The 19,233-nt window shown below is 55.8% G+C and overlaps 1 protein-coding gene across 2 annotated transcripts in view; it reads left to right on the top strand.

Annotated features, from left to right (window-relative positions):
* Positions 1–17,846, top strand: part of LOC102952551 (splicing factor SWAP) — a 68,762-nt gene extending 50,916 nt beyond the window's left edge. For both annotated transcript variants that reach the window (XM_042961369.1, XM_042961370.1), the window contains 4 exons: positions 5,814–5,939; positions 15,977–16,141; positions 17,342–17,414; positions 17,558–17,846. In XM_042961369.1, the coding sequence (XP_042817303.1) occupies positions 5,814–5,939; positions 15,977–16,141; positions 17,342–17,414; positions 17,558–17,623 (430 nt within the window). In that variant the 3' untranslated portion in view covers positions 17,624–17,846. The remainder of the gene's footprint in view (positions 1–5,813; positions 5,940–15,976; positions 16,142–17,341; positions 17,415–17,557) is intronic.
* The last annotated feature ends 1,387 nt before the right edge of the window (positions 17,847–19,233 follow it).

Raw genomic sequence — 19,233 nt, 5'->3', positions numbered from 1 at the left:
GCGATCTGTTGGCAAGTGTTGCTTGGACTTGGCTTGCTCTCTCTGGCCCGACGCTCAGGCTGGCGGGGTCTCGTTTGTCCGCTGTAACTGATGCCGGTTTTCCTTTCCAGGGAAATGATGGCTGCGCTGCTCTTTTGATGCTTAAAACGAAGTACGCTCGTGCACATTTGCCTCTGAATATATCCTGAAAACAACCTGCTTTCCCTATTTTTACTCACACCAGGCCTCAGAGGCTTGACGAGTATTTACACTTACTTATCAACAGTGAAATTGCACTTGCCTCCACGATAAATAATTTTGATCCTTGGTGTCTGCGATTTTAATAGTGCTCTAGAAGTTCCGTCATCATACACACACCCCAGACACGCACATTCATATAGGCACACGCACCACACACGCCCATGCAGATACCCAGACACCCACACACCTTGCCATTTTTCCATAAAACGAACAACTTCGCTGACGTGGTTTCTGTGTGTAGACGCCCCCGGGAATTTGTATGTATACAAAAGACATTTTAAGGTTTCTTTTTCGAGAGAGTTCTTCCTGACGAGCCGCCCTCCAAGCAGGAACGGAACGCGCCCAGTCAACTCCTGGCCGGCTGTCCTTCGCGGCAGGGCTCTGACGGTGGCACGTAACTGACTCCTCATCCCTGGTCTGGGGTCCTGTGTGTGCTCTCGGCGGCTGCGGGCCGTGCGCGGTCCAGGCCGTGCGCGGACCGGCCGTGCGCGGTCCAGGCTGGCGCTAGCCTCCAGGGGCCCGAGCGCGCTTGGTGTTCTCGGCAGTGAATTGTTGACATGTGGAAAATAGTGAAGTTGTAACCGAATATTGACGTTGCTAATGAGACGTCGTGATTTTTCCTTTAACTGTCTATCTTTTCAGGCAGGGTTACCCATTACAGACATCACGTCTGCGTAGGACCCGCCAGGCTTGCTTCTTAAGGCTGGCACACACTTGAATGGGCTGTTCCGTACAGACTCCTGCCAGCCCCAAGCGCTCTGTGTTCCCACTCGTGGTAGGCTGCTGCGGTTGAAACATTTTCTCTTACGTGTTACGTGACTGAAGTTTTGCGTAAGATGTAGAAAGTCAAGGCTACAACGCCCTTTTCTAGCAGAAGTGATCTGTATGTTAGCGCAGGGAACGTTTGCGGGCTGGGTCCAGGGACACATTCTGTCCGAGGCATAGGTGACTCTGGGTCCCCAGAGGTGACTCACTCATAGAGGAATCTTCAGTTTTGAAAACCAACACGTTGCTTCTCAGAAGGCACAGTCATTACAACAGCATGGTGTTTAGTGTCTTTTAAATCAACATTGATTAGAGGAGCCTGGGTGGCTCAGTCAGTTAAGAGTCTGACTTCCGCTCAGGTCATGATCTCACAGTTTGTGAGTTCAAGCCCCGTGTCGGGCTCTGTGCTGACCGCTCAGAGCCTGGAGCCTGCTTTGGATTCTGGGTCTCCCTCTCTCTCTGCCCTCTCTCTGCTCGTGCTGTCTCTCAAAAATAAATTTAAAAAAAAATGTTAAATCATAACTTACTGAAGTATGAGATTTTTCTTCTGTTTTTTATTTTTATATCACATTAGGTTCTCTGCCTTAAGTGGAATGAAGAAGTACTCATATGCTTTATTTATTGCCTAAAAATAAGATTCGGCTTTAATAGCTTAGGTATTTTTTTTGTTGGTAATTTTTTTTATTTTTTTTGTTTTGTTTTTTTAATTGATTTTTTCTTTTTAATTTACATCCAGGTTATTTAGCATATAGTGCAATAATGATTTCAGGAGTAGATTCCTTAGGGCCCCTTACCCATTTAGCCCTTCCCCCCCTCCCACAACCCTCCAGCAACCCTCTGCTTGTTCTCCATATTTAAGAGTCTCTTATGTTTTGTCCTCTCCCTGTTTTTATATTATTTTTGCTTCCCTTCCCTTATGTTCATCTGTTTTGTCTCTTAAATTTCTCGTGTGAGTGAAGTCATATGATATTTGTCTTTCTCTGACTAATTTCACTTAGCATAATACTCTCCATTTCCATCCACGTAGTTGCAAATGGCAAGATTTCATTCTTTTTGATTGCCGAGTAATACTCCATTGTATATATATACCACATCTTCTTTATCCATTCATCCGTCGATGGACATTTGGGCTCTGTCCATACTTTGGCAGTTGTCAATAGTGCTGCTACAAACATGGGGAGGCATGTGTCCCTTCGAAACAGCACACCTGTATCCCGTGGATAAATGCCTAGTAGTGCAATTGCTGGGCTGTAGAGTAGTTCTATTTTTAGCTTTTTGAGGAACCTACTGTTCCTCAGTACTGTTTTTCATACTGTTTTTCAGAGTGGCTGCACCAGCTTGCATTCCCACCAGCAGTGCAAAAGAGATCCTCTTTCTCCGCATCCTTGCCAACATGTGTTTTTGCCTGAGTTGTTAATGTTAACCATTCTGGCAGGTGTGAGGTGGTACCTCATTGTGGTTTTGATTTGTATTTCCCAGATGATGAGTGACGAGCATTTTTTCATGTGTCGGTTGGCCATCTGGATGTCTCCTTTGGAGAAGTGTCTATTCATGTCTTTTGCCTATTTCTTCACTGAATTATTTGGTTTTTGGGTGTTGTGTTTGATAAGTTCTTTGTAGATTTTGGATACTAACCCTTGATCTGATAATGTCGTTTGCAAACATCTTCTCCCATTCTGTCGGTTGCCTTTTAGTTTTGCTGATTGTTTCCTTCGCTGTGCAGAAGCTTTTTATTTTGATGAGGTCCCAGTAGTTCATTTTTGCTTTTGTTTCCCTTGCCTCTGGAGACGTGTTAAGTAAGAAGTTGCTGCAGCTGAGGTGAAAGAGGTTTTTGCCTGGTTTCTCCTCAAGGATTTTGATGGCTTCCTATTTTACATTTGGGTCTTTCATCCATTCTGAGTTTATTTTTGTGTCTGATGTAAGTGGTCCAGGTTCATTCTTCTGCATGTCCCTGTCCCGTTTTCCCAGCACCACTTGCTGAAGAGACTATCTTTGTTCCTTTTTTTTTTTTTTTTTTAATTTTTTTTTAACGTTTATTTATTTTTGAGACAGAGAGAGACAGAGCATGAATGGGGGAGGGGCAGAGAGAGGGAGACACAGAATCGGAAGCAGGCTCCAGGGTCTGAGTCATCAGCCCAGAGCCCGACGCGGGGCTCGAACTCACGGACCGCGAGATTGTGACCTGAGCCGAAGTCGGACGCTTAACCGACTGAGCCACCCAGTTACCCCAAGACTCTCTTTATTCCATTGGATGTTCTTTCCCGCTTTGTCAAAGATTAGTTGGCCATACGTTTGTGGGTCCATTTCTGGGTTCTCTCTTCTGTTCCATTGATTGGAGCGTCTCTTCTTGTGCCAGTACCGTACTGTCTTGATGATGACAGCTCTGTAATACAGCTTGAAGTCTGGGATTGTGATGCCTCCTGCTGTGGTTTTCTTTTTCAAGATTGCTTTGGCTAATTCGGGGTCTTTTCTGGTTCCGTACAAATTTTAGGTTGGTTCTAGCTGTGTGAAGAATGCTGGTGTTACTTTGATAGGGATTGCAGGTATTTTTAAACTATAATCTTGTAAGTCTGAAATTAAGGTCATCTTTAGAAGTTTTGATAAGATCACCTCTGGTGTTTGTTTTTGGTAAGTCAGTCTGTATGCGGCTTCTGAATGGGGGCTCCAGGCAGAGGTCTGTGCCTCGCCATTTCAAGGTATCGGGTGCTGGGTCCACACGGCTGCTCGCAGCCTCAGGGCTTCTGCTTGGGGAGGAGCTGGGGATGAGAACGACATTTTCTAAGTCACATTTAACATTGAAAACCAACTCTAGCCCGCCAAATTGGGGCCAAATTTGTAATTCCTTACCGTGTTCCCCGTGGTAAAGTGCAAAGCAGACCAGCGACGGTAATGAGTTTCACGTCCCGCCCCCGCATAAGGTACCCGTGGCTGACGCTGCGCGAGCTGGTGCCAGCCAGCCGTTGGCCGGCCGCTCTCCTTCCGAGGCGCAGACCCGGACCTAGCGGGCGCCCGCAGGCGGGGAGAAGCCCAGGGTGCTGCCCGGGCCGGTCCGTGCGGGCCCTGGTAGCGGGGCGGGCTGCCGTGGGGAGGAAGCAAGGTTTCGGGAGCAGGGTTTGCTCTGCCTCCGTGTGTGAGGCCCTGGTGATTGCCCCGGACACGGCGCCCGAGCTGCCCACGCGGGGTCTGCCTCCTGCACGTGTTGTGGTAGCCACACGGCCCTCCTGCTGGACAGAATGAAAGCGTCAGCGCTTCTTTAGTTAAACTAAAATCCAAGTGTTACCTGATGGAGTGGACCGCCCCGGTGCCGGACGGGCCTCTTTCCCGGGTAACTTCAGGGCTGCCGGTGACGGCCACCAGATCCCAGTGGTCTGCGGCGTGGCCCTGTGTCAGCGCTCCGGGCTTGCGGGCAGTGCGCACTCCCTCGCTCTTCCTGAGTTTCGGGTCTGTTCTGGAGCCTTCCCCGGGGCTCTGGTGCCGCCCTGCCCGGCACCCCTCGTTCTGAAGGAGAAGCATGTGTCTCCGTGTCGCGGAGCCCAGGCCCGGGACTCTCGAGGGAAAACCTGGTAAAATGTCAGGGCGTCTGACTGACCTCCCCGTTGTAATTGTCACATACAGATCTTGGGATGGGTCTGCAAAAAAAACCAACACTGTTTCGTGAGCTGGAGGTGAGCCCGAGCCCGTGACCGCTTACCTGGAGCGGGCTCATTGCGTGGCGGGTATTTTTCACGCACGGCTCAGGGTTTTCTCTGTGATGCCGGAGGGTGGGATGTGACAAGGAACTGATCTTTAGAACGACAGCGTGTGTTATTTGGGAGGTTTTAGTGCAATTAAATTGATTCTGTGTGGAATCCTTTATGGCAAAATCAAACCGCTCCTCATATTATTTTTGACTGGGTTGTCATAGAAACAGAACAAAAAGAAACGGGGTTTTTTGGTCCAGGTTTCTGCTCACCATACGTCTCCCTGAAACGGTAATTTCACTGAATGAACAAACACTAAAACAAGACTCCAAAACCCATCATCACGGGACCCCCCTCGGGGGGCCTTGGCCCCCAGCGCGCGAGGGTCTCGTCGAGTGGCGAGCTGTCGCTGCCCGCGGGCCTGGCTGCCGTGTGCGGCCCGCGTCGCTGCACGGACAGAGCGAGCGTCTCTCCAGGCACACAGAGAGGAAGAATAACATATTTTAACAGGTGGTTTTGCATCCGGAGAATCTCATAGACTTAGATCGTCCCACCCGAATCCCCACGAGAGGCGGCAGGTTCTGGATTGAGCTGCCACGGCCTGTCCTCGGTTCGCGCTGAGGGGCCGGACGGCCGTTGTGGACGGGAGACGGTTCCAGGCTCTAGTTTCGTGGCGCTCTGGCTTCTTCCCATTGCCAGCACTCAGGACACACAGAAACAACTCGCTTGGATTTCACTGCTGTTTTTACGTTTTTCTGATAGAGATGTCAGTGAGCTGAAAATTGCTGAGGGAGGGAGGGTGCACAAAGGCCAGAGGAAGGCCGAGAAGCCGCAGGCCTGAGTCAGCCGTAAATCACCTGGTCCGATCTGGGGTCGGGGAGGATCGGGGCTGCTGACCGTGGGCACCCGCAGCACATACTCTGGCCGCGGGAGTGTTGCACGCTGGTTAAGTTCAGCACCGGTGTGACAGGTGTCCCGGACGGGGGAGCAGAGTCTGACTCCACCTCGGAGTCTGATCCGGTTCCACGTCGGGAGAGTGGTAAGGCCGGGGGAGGGGTGCCCAGAAGGACAGATGGGGTGCTGGCCAGACAGACAGCAGAGCAAAACGCTTTGTCTTCCTCTGCCCAGGTCCCGGTCCCGGTCCCCTCGGAGAAGAGCGCACTCTCCTGAGAGACGGAGGGAAGAGAGGAGCGTCCCCACCGCCTACCGGATGAGTAACAGTCCGGGCGTCAGCCGGAAGCGGACCCGGTCCAGGTGGGGGTCTGTGAGCTCACAGAGTGTGTACAGGAAGTGTGCAGATGGGGCCCATGCTCGGAGGCGGCCCGGGGACACCCGGCAGCTGTCCCTCGGACACTGAGCCCTTCCGGTGTTCTCCTTACTCCAGGACTCCGAGCACAGGCGGCTCCGTCGTGCCGGGGTCCGGTGGCTGCTGGCACGCCCTGCACCGGCCCCCACATGTAGCCGCTGCGGGCCCCACACGCACCCTGCTGACAGGGAAGGGACTGTGGGGACACTGGACAAGGGAAGTGAGGGAATGCCTGCTGCCGCCCAGGTAGCAGGTGGCCGTGGGCCGGTGCTCCTGAGTGTCGACCCCTCAGCCACCACGCCTGGCCCCGGGGCCTCTGTCCCAACCAGCCAGCGTCCCCAGCTGCCCCCCCCGGGGAGGGACTCCAAGGCCCCACACGGAAAGCCCCTGCGTCCCTTGAAGGGCACGCCCAGGCCATCTGTGCCTCCCGTCCAGCCGGGGTGCTGCCCGCTGACCGCTTTGCGTCACTCAGCCTCTTTGTTTCCGTCCTCCCTGGAAGGGAGCGGCCTCACTGGCGTGTCCCTGTGTGGGAGTCTGCAGCCCCGGCTCCGCCAGCTGGGCGGGGAGCAGCACGCCCGACACGGAGGGGCCCAGAGGGGGCGGGGCAGGTTCCCTAACTGCTGCCGCGGGGGTGTGAGTCCAGACACGCGGGGTCCCTGAACCTCCCCGACCGCAGAGCCGAGTGGCAGGTGTCGAGAGCCCGGCGGTCACCTGCTCCCGCCCTTCTTGACGGCACCTGCAGCGGCCGCGGGTCCGAAACGACGTTTCTACCGGAAACCTGTCCCTGCCACGTGGCGGGTTACGTGACCGCTCCGTTCCCTGGTGAGACGTGATCTCTTGCCCTTCGGGCGGCAGTCAGCCGAGGAGCTGCAGGGCTCGCGGGGTTCGGCGGGCGGGCTCGGGCACGCCCGCTCTGTGCGCTTGCGGCTGCCGCTTCGTCCCGCCGGGAGCACCGGGGCGGCGTGGCGACAGTGGGAGGGCATTTTCGCGGGTGCTCCCTGAACGCACGGAATCCATCGTCCCCCTTGGGGGACGTAAAGGGCAAATAGAGGGTCTCAGGTTAATTCCTCGTAACAAAAGATCTCTCCTGGCAGGTGCTTTCTTGCTCTGCCCTCAGATTAACCTTCACGTTAAATGAGCGATCTCGGGAGAAGGCGCTGGTTTTATCCAGAATCCTGAGACCTCGTGTGCTCACTGCAGCTTTAATGAGTCGTACAGAACAAGTGAGGCTCAGCGCCCGGGCCCGACCCCAGGGGGTGGGAAGCCGTGCCTCGGGCCCCGCAGAGGGCATGATGTGCCCCGTGCCCCGGGCGTGTCAGCGCCACAGCTGGACGGCGTCCCCTCCAGCCTGTGCGCAGAGCAGCTGCGGGGCCGCTGCCGTGCATGGTGGCAGGTGGCCGATTCCCCACCGAGCCGGGGCTGCCTGAATCCCGTCCGGTCAGCCAGGCCCAGGGGGCAGTGCCGCCCCCACAGCTGAAGGGTGGCGGCTACAAGCTGATCACTGAGTGCCACCTTCACTGACTCCTGGCTTTGAAATTTTAATTAAATTTTCAGTAGGCAGTCTTTTTTTTTTTTTTTTTTTTAGTTTATTTATTTTTGAGACGGAGAGAGAGAATCCCAAGCAGGCTCCACACTGTCAGCGCAGAGCCTGATGTGGGGCTCAAACTCAAACTGTGAGATCATGACCTGAGTTGAAACCGAGAGTTGGACGCTTAACTGACTGAGCCACCGAGGCGTCCCGGTTTTTTAATAGATAGTCTTAAACTTCCTCCTTAAAAACCAAACAGCGGGGGCACCTGGGTGGCTCCATTGGTTGAGCATCTGACTCTTGATCTCTGCTCAGGTCATGATCTCCTGGTTTGTGAATTTGAGCCCCATGCAATGACAGGGAGGAGTCTGCTTGGGATTCTCTCTCTTTCCTCTCTCTGTTCCTCCGTCTCAAAACAAATTTTATTAAAAAAAAAAAAAAGAAAGTACAATGAATATCCATATGCATGTAACTGCCAGCTCGATTCAGCAGGGCCCACGTTTTTCTTTTTCTTTTTTTTTTTTTACGGTTTTTATTTTTTCTATTTTTTATTTTATTTTTTTTTCAATATATGAAGTTTATTGTCAAATTGGTTTCCATACAACACCCAGTGCTCATCCCAAAAGGTGCCCTCCTCAATACCCATCACCCGCCCTCCCCTCCCGCCCACCCCCCATCAACCCTCAGTTTGTTCTCAGTTTTTAAGAGTCTCTTATGCTTTGGCTCTCTCCCACTCTAACCTCTTTTTTTTTTTTTTTCTTCCCCTCCCCCATGGGTTTCTGTTACGTTTCTCAGGATCCACATAAGAGTGAAACCATATGGTATCTGTCTTTCTCTGTATGGCTTATTTCACTTAGCATCACACTCTCCAGTTCCATCCACGTTGCTACAAAGGGCCATATTTCGTTCTTATTGCCACGTAGTACTCCATTGTGTATATAAACCACAATTTCTTTATCCATTCATCAGTTGATGGACATTTGGGCTCTTTCCATAATTTGGCTATTGTTGAGAGTGCTGCTATAAACATTGGGGTACAAGTGCCCCTATGCATCAGCACTCCTGTATCCCTTGGGTAAATTCCTAGCAGTGCTATTGCTGGGTCATAGGGTAGGTCTATTTTTAATTTTATGAGGAACCTCCACACTGCTTTCCAGAGCGGCTGCACCAATTTGCATTCCCACCAACAGTGCAAGAGGGTTCCCGTTTCTCCACATCCTCGCCAGCATCTATAGTCTTCTGATTTGTTCATTTTAGCCACTCTGACCAGTGTGAGGTGGTATCTCAGAGTGGCTTTGAGTTGTATTTCCCTGATGAGGAGTGACGTTGAGCATCTTTTCATGTGCCTGTTGGCCATCCGGATGTCTTCTTTAGAGAAGTGTCTATTCATGTTTTCTGCCCATTTCTTCACTGGGTTATTTGTTTTTCGGGTGTGGAGTTTGGTGAGCTCTTTATAGATTTTGGATACTAGCCCTTCGTCCGATATGTCATTTGCAAATATCTTTTCCCATTCCGTTGGTTGCCTTTTAGTTTTGTCGGTGGTTTCCTTTGCTGTGCAGAAGCTTTTTATAGGGCCCACGTTTTTCTGTGTGGCTGTCCCCCTCCCGCCTCCCCCCTCCTTTGCGTGTATTCTGTGACAACTCCAGGGCCAACCGTACTGTGGAGGGTTGGACTTGTCTTACTGTGTCCTCGTGGCGGGGTCCGTGGTGAACATTTTGGCAAGAGTGCTACACAGGTGGTGTGGGACTTCCGTGCGCATCACACCCCGCTGTCACATCCCCAGTGATGGCTGTCGGATGGCTTGGTCGAGGCTGCGTGCCCCACGCAGGGGGTCGTGAGTGGGTAAGGTGGCGGGCCCCTGCAGGCGACCTGGCGGTGGCAGTGTGACAGCACAGACGTCCCACTGATAGCCACTCTCCTCTCACTGGCCTCGGCATCCCCGGTGCGGAGTTGGTTCTGACATCGGTGATGGCAAAACGCTGGCTTTCGGATTCCGTCTTTCCTTCTCTAAAGAAGACACACACACCCTTAGTTTCGGTGCCACTGTGGTCTTTGGGGCTCGGGGTTTGCTTTTCCGTCTGTTGTGCACTAATCCGTTGCCAGGACTAACCGGACGGTGACACCATCTCACATTTGGCCCCGCGGTTCTCCAAGCACTTTGTTGCTTTTTGGCACAAGGTACTCCGGGCTTAGCTGGTGCTTTCCCTGCCCCAGCACCGGGGTCGGCTGTTCGTCCGAGGAACCCCGGTTCCTGTTACTGAGTGTTTGGACGTTAGGATACGGTTGCGTTGAATTTTTTGAAGAGTACAAATCATGGGAGTATTTGGCCACGTTGTATCACAGAGCTTCTCAGCAGGACGCCCAGTGTTTTGTTACAGCAAATAGTCCGTGATTCGTCGATTCGTCAGGGGTTTTGCCGTTGAACTCCTCGTGCTCAGCACACCCGTGGGTGTCGAGTGGGGGGAGTGCCCCGCCGTTACAGGCTCCAGTGCACCAAGCGTCACCGGTCCACGGCAGACTTTGGCATCGAAGGGTGCGTGTCTTCATTCCCTGGAGCAGCCACCGGAAAGAAAAAGGAGCTAAAACCCAACAGAGGACATAAACAGAACCTTCAAAAATGACTTGACTGAAAAGAAAGCAGGAAGTGGGCGAGGGCAGGAAAACTGCACGTGGACGGCGGAAACGGGAGGGTCATCGGGTCAGCGTCGCCCTCACGGATGCAGGGCGACTGGACACCAGCTACGAGGCAGAAGCCTCAGGCTCTGCTGGAGACAACGCCTCGTGCTAGGCCGCTGACAGGGGCGCCTTCGGTGTGCACGTAGGTCGGTCACCGAGAGACGGGGAGAGGCACCCGCCGGTCCGGCTGCTGGGGCACACGCCTCTTGATCTCGGGGTGGCGAGCCCCTCGTGGGGTGTAGAGATGTCTTGATGGGGACAGGTGCACGTGCGGCGCTGTGAGCAGAAGGGCCCCGCGGCCGCGCTGACGGCAGGTGCCAGAGGAGCGCCAGGCTCGCGAGGACGTGGCTTCCAACGTGGGCGCTGAGACTGAGCGGAAGCAGAAGCTGAGGCACCCGGGGGCCAAGTAGACAACAGCGTGGATCTAGAAACTGTAAACGGTCACCCGACTGGCTCGTGCAGTGTGCTGTTAGTCCTTGAAGACTCCGACGGCAGAGTGTGTCGTGTGTTTCCTCAGCACGTGGCAGCAAGTGTGGAACTCTTTACAAAGATACGTGGAGGGCGCCTGGGTGGCTCAGTCAGTTAAGCGTCTGACTCTTGATTTTGGCTCGGGTCATGCACTTGTGGTTCTTGGGATCAAGCCCCGTGTTGGGCTCTGTGCTGATGGTGTGGAGCCTGCTAGGGATTCATTCTCTCTCTCTCTCTCTCTCTCTCTCTCTCTCTCTCTCTCTCTGTCTCTCTCTCTCTCTCTCTCTCTCTCTGTCTCTCTCTCTCTCTCTCTCTCTCTGTCTCCCTGCCCCTCTCCCCACTCGCACACACATGCTCTCAAAATAAACTTAAAAATCTGGAAGATCCCCAAGTATTGGGAAGTTAACACCTTTCTAAATTACCCATAGGTCAAAGACAAAATCACAAGAGAAGGTAGGAAATGTTTTAAAACGAAGGCAGTGAACGTGCAGCCACATCTTTAACGTGCAGGTGTGCGTAGAAGGAAGTCAGTAGCGTTAAATGTTTGTGTCAGAAAAGAAGGAAGGTCTAAAAATAACGATCTAATGTTTTCTAGAAACTAGAAAGCACTAGTTTAGCTAGTGCTAAAAAAGAAAGCACTAGAAAAAGAACGAATTAAACCTAAAGGAGGTGGAAGCAAGGAAGTGATAAAGGGGAGATCAGAAATCAAGAAAATGAAAACTAATAATTTTCAAATTCGTGTGGAACTGTGAAGAGCCTGGATAGCCCAAGCGGGTCCTGAGAAGGAGAAGCAAAGCGGGAGGCCTCAGTCCCAGATGCCAAGTCCCATGAGAGCAGCAGTGATCCAAGCAGAACAGACCAGAAAACCCGGAAATGGACCCACAGTTACATGGTCAACTCACCTTCAACAAAGCCGGAGAGAGTATCCAGTGGGAAAAAGTCGTCTCTTCTGCAAGCGGGGTTGAAGAAAAGGGACAGCAACATGCACAATGAACCCGGACTGCGTTCTTACACTGTGCACGAAAATAAACTCAGAACGTATGGAAGGGGCGCCGGGGGGGCTCGGTCTGTTAAGCATCTGGCTCTTGATTTCGGCTCAGGTCATGATCTCACGATGGAGCCCCACGTCAGGCTCTGCACTGACAGTGTGGAGCCTGCTAGGGATTGTCTCCCTCCCTACCTCTCTCCCTCCCTCCTTCCCTCTCTCTCCCCCTTCCTCCCTCCCTCCCTCCCTCCCTCTCTCTCCCTCTCTCTCTCCACCCCCCCTCTTTCTCTCACTCAAAATAAATTTTAAAAAATGGATGAAAGACCTAAATGTGAGACAGGAAGGTATAAAAATCCTAGAAGAGAGGGGCGCCTGGGTGGCTCAGTCAGTTGAGCGTCCGGCTTTGGCTCAGGTCATGATCTCATAGCTCATGAGTTCAAGCCCCAAGTCGGGCTCTGTGCTGACAGCTCAGAGCCTGGAGCCTGCTTCTGCTTCTGTGTCTCCCTCTCTCTCTGCCCCTAACCCACTCGCATTCTGTGTCTGTCTCTCTCAAAAATAAATAAACATTAAAAAAAATTTTTGTTTAAATCCTAGAGGAGAGAATAGATAGAAAACCTCATTGACATCAAGTACAGCCATTTCTTTCTAGACACGTCTCCGGAGGCAAGGGAAACAAAAGCACAAATGAACTACTGGGACCTCATCGATATAAAAAGCTTCTGCACGGCGAAGGAAACAATCAGCAAAACTAAAAGGCAGCCTATGGAATGGGGGAAGATATTTGCAAACGACATAGCGAATAAAGGGTTAGTATCCAAAATCTACAAGGCACTTATCAAACTCAACTCCCCCAAAAACGAATAATCCAATTTAAAAATGGGCAGAAGACACGAACAGACGTTTCTCCAAAGAAGACATGTGGGTGGCCAGCAGACACAAGAAAAGATGTTGGGGCGCCTGGGGAGCTCAGTCAGAGTGTCCGACCCTGCTCGGGTCATGATCTCACGGTTTGTGAGACTGAGCCCTGTGTCGGACTCCTTGCTGGGTGTGGAGGCTGCTTGGGATTCTCTGTCTCTTTCTCTCTCAAAGGAGAAGAAAAAGAAAACCCACTAATTCAGAGAGATACGTGCACCCTCTGCTCGTAGCAGCAGCAGCAGCCAGGCTGTGGCAGGAGCCCACGTGTCCATCCGTCGGTGAACGAGTAACGATGTGTGTGCACACAATGGGGTGTCACTCTTCTACGAGAGTAAAATCTTGCCGTTCGCTCGGATGTCCCTCGTGTGGGATGTACAAAACGAGGCAAGTGGGCAGACACACAGACCCTGAATACAGAGAACAGACCGATGGTGGCCGGCCGAGCGGGAGGGGGACAGGCTTCAGGTCGTGGGAGGAGGAGGAGGCGTAGGGAGTACAGCCCGTGGCGGCTCTGTCGGTGACCGACAGCGGCTGCCGTCGTGAGCACCGCGTCACGTGGGTCCCGTCACCGCGGCCTGGAGCCGATGTAGCTGTGCCATCTGTACTTTGGTTTTGTTAAGGAAGAGGCAGGGGGAGAAACGGGGAAAGAGACTGGGGGCAAAACCGAAGAGATGGTTCTTTGACAATGATCAGGAAATTGGTAAAGCTTTAGATTGATCAAGAGTGAAAACCTACGGACAATAAAAGAATAATGAGGAAATATATATTTTTCTAGTTGACTTGACAACGTAGATGAAATGGACAAATTTCTTGAAACATCCAAGCGGCCACCATGACAGCAAAAAGAAATAGAAAATCTAAGTAATTCTGCCAAAGAATTTATTTGTAATTTAAAACCACAGAACTCCAGGCCCAGACGGCTTTCATCATTAAATTCTAACAAACGTTCAGGGAAGAAGAGATATGCCAGTTTAGAGACGGTCTTGGCAACACGGAACGTTTCGCTCACCTCGTGAGGCACCACGGCCGTGGCTCCTGAAGAGGCGTGTGTGTGGTGTATGTGGGCAGGGTTGCATATGCGCAGGGCGAGGGAGGGTGAATGGGGACAGGGACATGTGTGGCAAGGGTGTGTGTGGACAGGGGCGCGGGTGGTAGGCGACATCATTCGCGTCTCTTCTCCCCGCTGATGGACCCAGCGCGCCCCGTCAGGACTCCACGGACATCTCGCAGGGACTGGCGAGCGACCGGATGCCCGGTCCGTGCGGAAACAGGGGACCCGGAGCGGCCACCACAGTCTCTCAAAAGGACAGGGTTGGAGGGCGTCTGCTGCCCTTTCCAGACCCGCCAGGAGGCCTCCAAGGAAAACCGGGAGCCATAGCCTTACAACGACAGGGGAGCCACGGCAGCCCGTGAGGAGAGGAGAGGCGGCCTGTGCCGGCCCTGAGCACGCGGAGGCCCCCGGAGGCAGGGAGCGGTGAACGTGACCTCGCTGGGGTTAAAAACCTCACTCTCAAGTCGGGGCTGAGGGCGCAAAGAGGCACCCACAGGCCAGGAGACACTCGCACAGCGCCACCCCCGACGAAGGGGGCAGGTGACGTGAAGGACGTTCCATAAACGCAGGCTGAAGCCGCTGCCCCTGGCGTGGCCGCTGCGTGTGGCCCTCCGGACGCTCGCTCGCCATAGACACCTGCCCACGAGAGCAGCTCCACTTGTGATCGCCCAGAGCGGCAACGGCCCGGGTGAGCGTCCACGGGAGAGAGTGGCGGCGTGGCAATGGGCCCTGCACGGTGCTGCGGCAGCGGTCAGAACAACAGCCAGTCTGTGGGCGGCACGGATTGGGCAGGGGCCCCCAGACTCGGAAGAGCCACGCTGTGATTCCACTGGTGTGTGTTTTCATCGAGGGGACGTAGATCAGAGCAGGGGTCCCCTCTGTGGGTGGGAAAGGGGGCCCGGTGACTGGAGGCAGCAGGGAGGGAACTTTCTAGAACGGTGGCTCCTGATGCCGAGAGGAGTCTGTGCGTCATGACGCCCACACCTTGCAGAACGCCGCCAGCAGCGCTAAGACCGTCGTGTGTCTCTGGATGAAAAGCGCACCTCACGTTTTCTAAAAAGAAGGGATTCGGTCATTCCTCAAGCAGGTGCTCTGGAAGTTTCGTCCGCGACATCACGCTGTTGTCAGACTGAGCCTGACTCACGGGCAGGGATCGCCAGCCTGCCTCTCGTCGGCCCCTGAGCACGGCCACGGAAACCGATCCGACTGGGGGCTTAAACCATCGTGGGCGACTGCCACGTGCTGCCACGTAGGTCATCATCTCTGCTGCTTCCTCTGAGGTCCTAGCGCACGCGTGCGGGCGTAAACACCGCACAGAACTTCTGCAAGTTCAGAAAATAGGCGTGCTGGGTGGCTTCGTGTGTGCCTGTCCAGTTGTGGACACCCTCGTCCTTGCTGGCGCGTGAGGCCGCCTGCCCGAGGCCCTGACCCACCGGGGACCCCGCCTCCGCAGCCAAGCGTGAGTCACTGCACCTCTGGCTTTTTGCGACGACAGCACCGTGGGGGCCAGGCGGGTGGGCGCGTGGGCGGGCCGTGAGGCATCCCCAGGTGGGCAAGGGCCCACGAGCCGCTCTGTGCCCCAGAGCACAGACCTGGGACACCTTACACAGTGAAGACAACACAGGTTCCACGTTTCCTGAGATCCCTTCATCCGTGAGGCCCAGATGGGCACATGTGACAGTGTCATGACCACACTTTCCATACACGGTTCTCAAGCACGTTCTCCACCACCCGCCAGCCACCCGTCACTCACGTGTGGCCAGGCAGAGTTTCCAAACAGCCAGTGACCCCCCTTTCTGGAGGAACCAAAGGCAAGAGAGCAGGGACGCTCGGTGCCTGTCCAGACCACAGGCTGCTCTGACCTCCCGCACGTGCTCTCTTCCTCAGTGTGTTTTGGGGAGTGGGCGGGAGGCCGGTGGGGGCTGGGGGGGCGGGTGGGGAACAGGACGGTTCGGAGGGGTGGTGGGGACAGGGATGGGCTCTGCCGTCACAGGAAGCTCAGGGCAGAGAGAAGGAGCGCTTTTGTGCGCGCGGTACCCGGCTTAGAGAATCCCCCGTTTCTTGCTAGAAGTTCTCCAGTCGGCGTGACTGGATAAGCAGCGTGAGCGGCACCGGGTCGCTCTCCGTGGGTGTCCTACGTGCCGAGTGCTGGCCTCTGGACACGGGGTGGGGACAGACCGCCTCCGGACAGGGTGGCCTGCGTTCCCTCCTGGGTGGCCTTTGCTGCATCTGTCTGTCGGGAGTCAAACAGAATGCTCAGCGCTTCGAAAAGGAGTTCGCCCGTGTGGACAGGTCCCTTGGAAAACACTCGAAACTCCTCCAGAGCCCCGGGTGTCTTTGTCTGAACCTGCTTTCCCTACAGGAGCCCCCACGAGAAGAAGAAGAAGAGGCACTCGCGGTCACGGACCGAGTCCAAGGCCGGGTCCCAGTCGGCGTCCCCGAGCAAGCAGTCCGCACGCCGGCACACGGCCCACTCGGCCAGCATCTCTCCCGTGGAGAGTCGGGGCTCCAGCCTGGAGCGCTCCAGGTAACCCCACGGACCCCTGCCCGTCGCCCGGACGGCGAGCGGGAGGCGGGCGCGGGAAGCGGTCAGAGCTGGGGCCAGGCCTCGGGAGCACCCGTCCGGGAGTCCCTGAGCGGCCTGCTCCTCCGTGGCTCTCCCCGACGTCAGAGACGAGAGCGGGCGTGGGGCGGGCGGGCCACCTTCCTCCGATGTGGAGGACGTCCCACGGTCAGCTCCGCTGGGAAAGCCTGTCTTCACATGAAGGCAGCCGTTCTGAAGCCGCCCGACAACGTTGCCCTTGTTCTCACCGGCACCCACTGGGGAGCCCAGCGTGATCGGTGGGGCAGCTGGGCACGGGGGTCCACGGTGTCCCGGCCCCAAAGGCCACCTGTCGCACCACTCGCTCCAAGCCCCAGAAGTCGGGGGGGGAACCGTCACTCCCGACGGAACAGGCCAGGTGATCTCAGAGGTTGTGGCTGTCACGTGGGTGGCCCCGTCGGCAGCACGGGCGTGGGTGTCCCTGTGGCCGTGGCCGTCGGGAGGCGTTTGCCAGACCCGCCAGCTGCCCGTGCACCCAGCGCCTGGGGAGGGGTCGCTCAGGAGGAGGGTGGCAGGCCCTACGCCTCGGGCCCACGGCCCCCGGGCGGTCACTCAGAACCAAGACGGGAAGGAGCGCTGGCCCGGCCGCCGCCGGCTGTGTGGGAGGTGGCGTCACGCCCCAGCGGCCCCAGCGTGGACCGGCCTTCCGGCGCTCCCATCCGGCCCTGCCGTTCGCTGCGTGCGCCTCACGGAATGTGCGTGGAAAATGTTTCCTGAGTTACCTTGCACTTCGTAGAATATTTCAAACGTCTGTAGCCTGAGGCCTAAAAGCAAAGTGTGTATTTATGACGATGACGTGTCTTTTTTTTTTTTTTTTAATTTTTTTTTTCAACGTTTTTTATTTATTTTTGGGACAGAGAGAGACAGAGCATGAACGGGGGAGGGGCAGAGAGAGAGGGAGACACAGAATCGGAAACAGGCTCCAGGCTCCGAGCCATCAGCCCAGAGCCTGACGCGGGGCTCGAACTCACGGACCGCGAGATCGTGACCTGGCTGAAGTCGGACGCTTAACCGACTGCGCCACCCAGGCGCCCCAATGATGACGTGTCTTTTAAAGACACTAGTAGCGAATACGGTAAAATGCTTAATTTTGAAGCCTCTGACCTTTCTCTGTGTTCGCATTAGGGGCGTTTCTCAGGAAAAAGATGGCCAGATCTCCTCAGCAATTGTTTCCTCCGTGCAGAGCAAAATAACTCAGGTAACGGCCGCCGGCTCCCTCCCTCCCTCCCCCGCCCCGTCCCGAGGGGCCCCTGACCCCGCGGCCCGCGGGGAGCCCACTCAAGTCGGCCTCCCAGCCCCGCACGGCAAGCCATCCAGACCCCTGTGTGTCTCCCCGTGCAGGACCTCATGGCCAAAGTGAGGGCGATGCTGGCGGCTTCGAAGAACATGCAGACCAGCGCCTCCTGAGGCCCGGGCTGCGGAGAGCCAGCGAGCGCACAGACCCGTCCGCACGCCGTCCGTGCTCCCCCGGGACGCCCCGGGCCGTCGGCGGTTTTTGTAAATTAATTTTTGATGACATTTTCAGTTTAAGATTTTTGACCAGCAGTCTCTTACCTGTATATTTGTAAATAATATCATGTTTCTGTGAAAATGTATTATCAAATAAAATGGGAGGAAAACACCTTTTCTAGCTAGCGACTGTGGGGCGGTTTCTTCCTTGTTTAGCCTGTGAGTTTGTTTTTACCCTTTGCCACCAGGCTCCCGGTGGGTGGTTCGCGTTGCGGCCCTCGTCTGCGTCCCCGCCCGGGCCCCCCCTTGGCCCGGCCCCTGGGGACCTCTGGACGGTCGACTGGCATCGGCCTCGGGGATGAGACACGGACCTGCTGCCCTGCCTGGGGTCGCAGGCCAGGTCACACGAGAGAGGCCGTTCCTGGGCCGGGCTTGACTCGCCACACCGAAAGGACTCGCCGCCCGGCCGAGGTCCGAGCTTCAGAGCGGTGCTGCCGTCGCTCTGCAGGGGGAATGTTCTGCTCTGCGCGTGCTCCGCCCGCCCTGCCCACGGCCCGGGCCCGGCCGGACGGAGAAGTGGAACTTGTCGGTTTTCTTTCTTCCGAAGTGGGCTCCTTCCCGGCAGCTGCTGCACCAGACGGTGGGGAAGACCTGGCGCGGGGCGGGGGGGGGGGGGGGGCACGGCTGTGTGCGGGCAGGCGTGGGGGAGGCGGGCGCCGCAGCGGGCTGGACCCCGCCATCGTGTGTCCTTCCTGTGTGGCCAGCTTCATGCCGCGCCCTGTCCTCTGTGGTCTGTGTCGGCCTTTGAGACGCCCCTGTGGCTCCAAGGACCTGCCCGGCCCTGCTCGTCTCCCCCCCACTGGGCCACGTGGGGACTCAGCCTGTGGCCCCTGATGGCGGGCGGGCGGCCGCGTGCGGCACCCTCACGGAGGCGTTACGTCCCTGGCCGTGGAAGGGCGGGTCACGGCTTCGATTTTGACTCGAGCGCCTGCCCGCCATCCAGAAAGCCTCCGCCAAACCATCGAGACCCTCCTGCGCCCTCCCTGGGCAGCGCGACCTCAGATGCCCGTCGCTGCTGCGTCGTTTCTGCGCTTCGGGTGACCTGGAGCGGCCGCTCTGACGTTGGTGCGTCCGTTCGGCCGGCCCCTTGGCCGGCTGTTACCCCCCGAGCGTCTTACCTGTTCGTCTTACCTGTCCGCACAGTCCCCTCAGCCCTTTGGGCGTGATTCATCTTTAAGTAATTTTCTTCCAATTCGTCCTTATCTTTGGTTCTGGTTTTCACGTGCAAACACGGCTGTTACCTGTGGCCGTTCGCTTCTTCCCGGGGCCTCCGGCAGGGCCCGTGCGAGGCGCCGGGAGGCCTGCCTCGTCCCTCCTCACTTGTTTGCGTCGTTGGCGTGCAGGGTGCCATTTCCACTCGCGGGAGTCAGAAACCAGAGTCACAGCAGGGAGGTGACCCCCGGGGGTGGGGGTAGCCTCACGGCCAGGTGGGCACAGCTTTGCACACCGCGCCCCGGAGAGCCCACCCAGACAGCCACGTGGCGTGGGTTGTGTGCTTGGGGGACCGT

Source organism: Panthera tigris, chromosome D3, assembly GCF_018350195.1.
Source record: "Panthera tigris isolate Pti1 chromosome D3, P.tigris_Pti1_mat1.1, whole genome shotgun sequence".
NCBI classification, from domain to species: domain Eukaryota; kingdom Metazoa; phylum Chordata; class Mammalia; order Carnivora; family Felidae; genus Panthera; species Panthera tigris.
The sequence above is the reverse complement of the archived record's forward strand: the minus strand, read 5'-3'. Positions and strand labels throughout refer to the sequence as shown.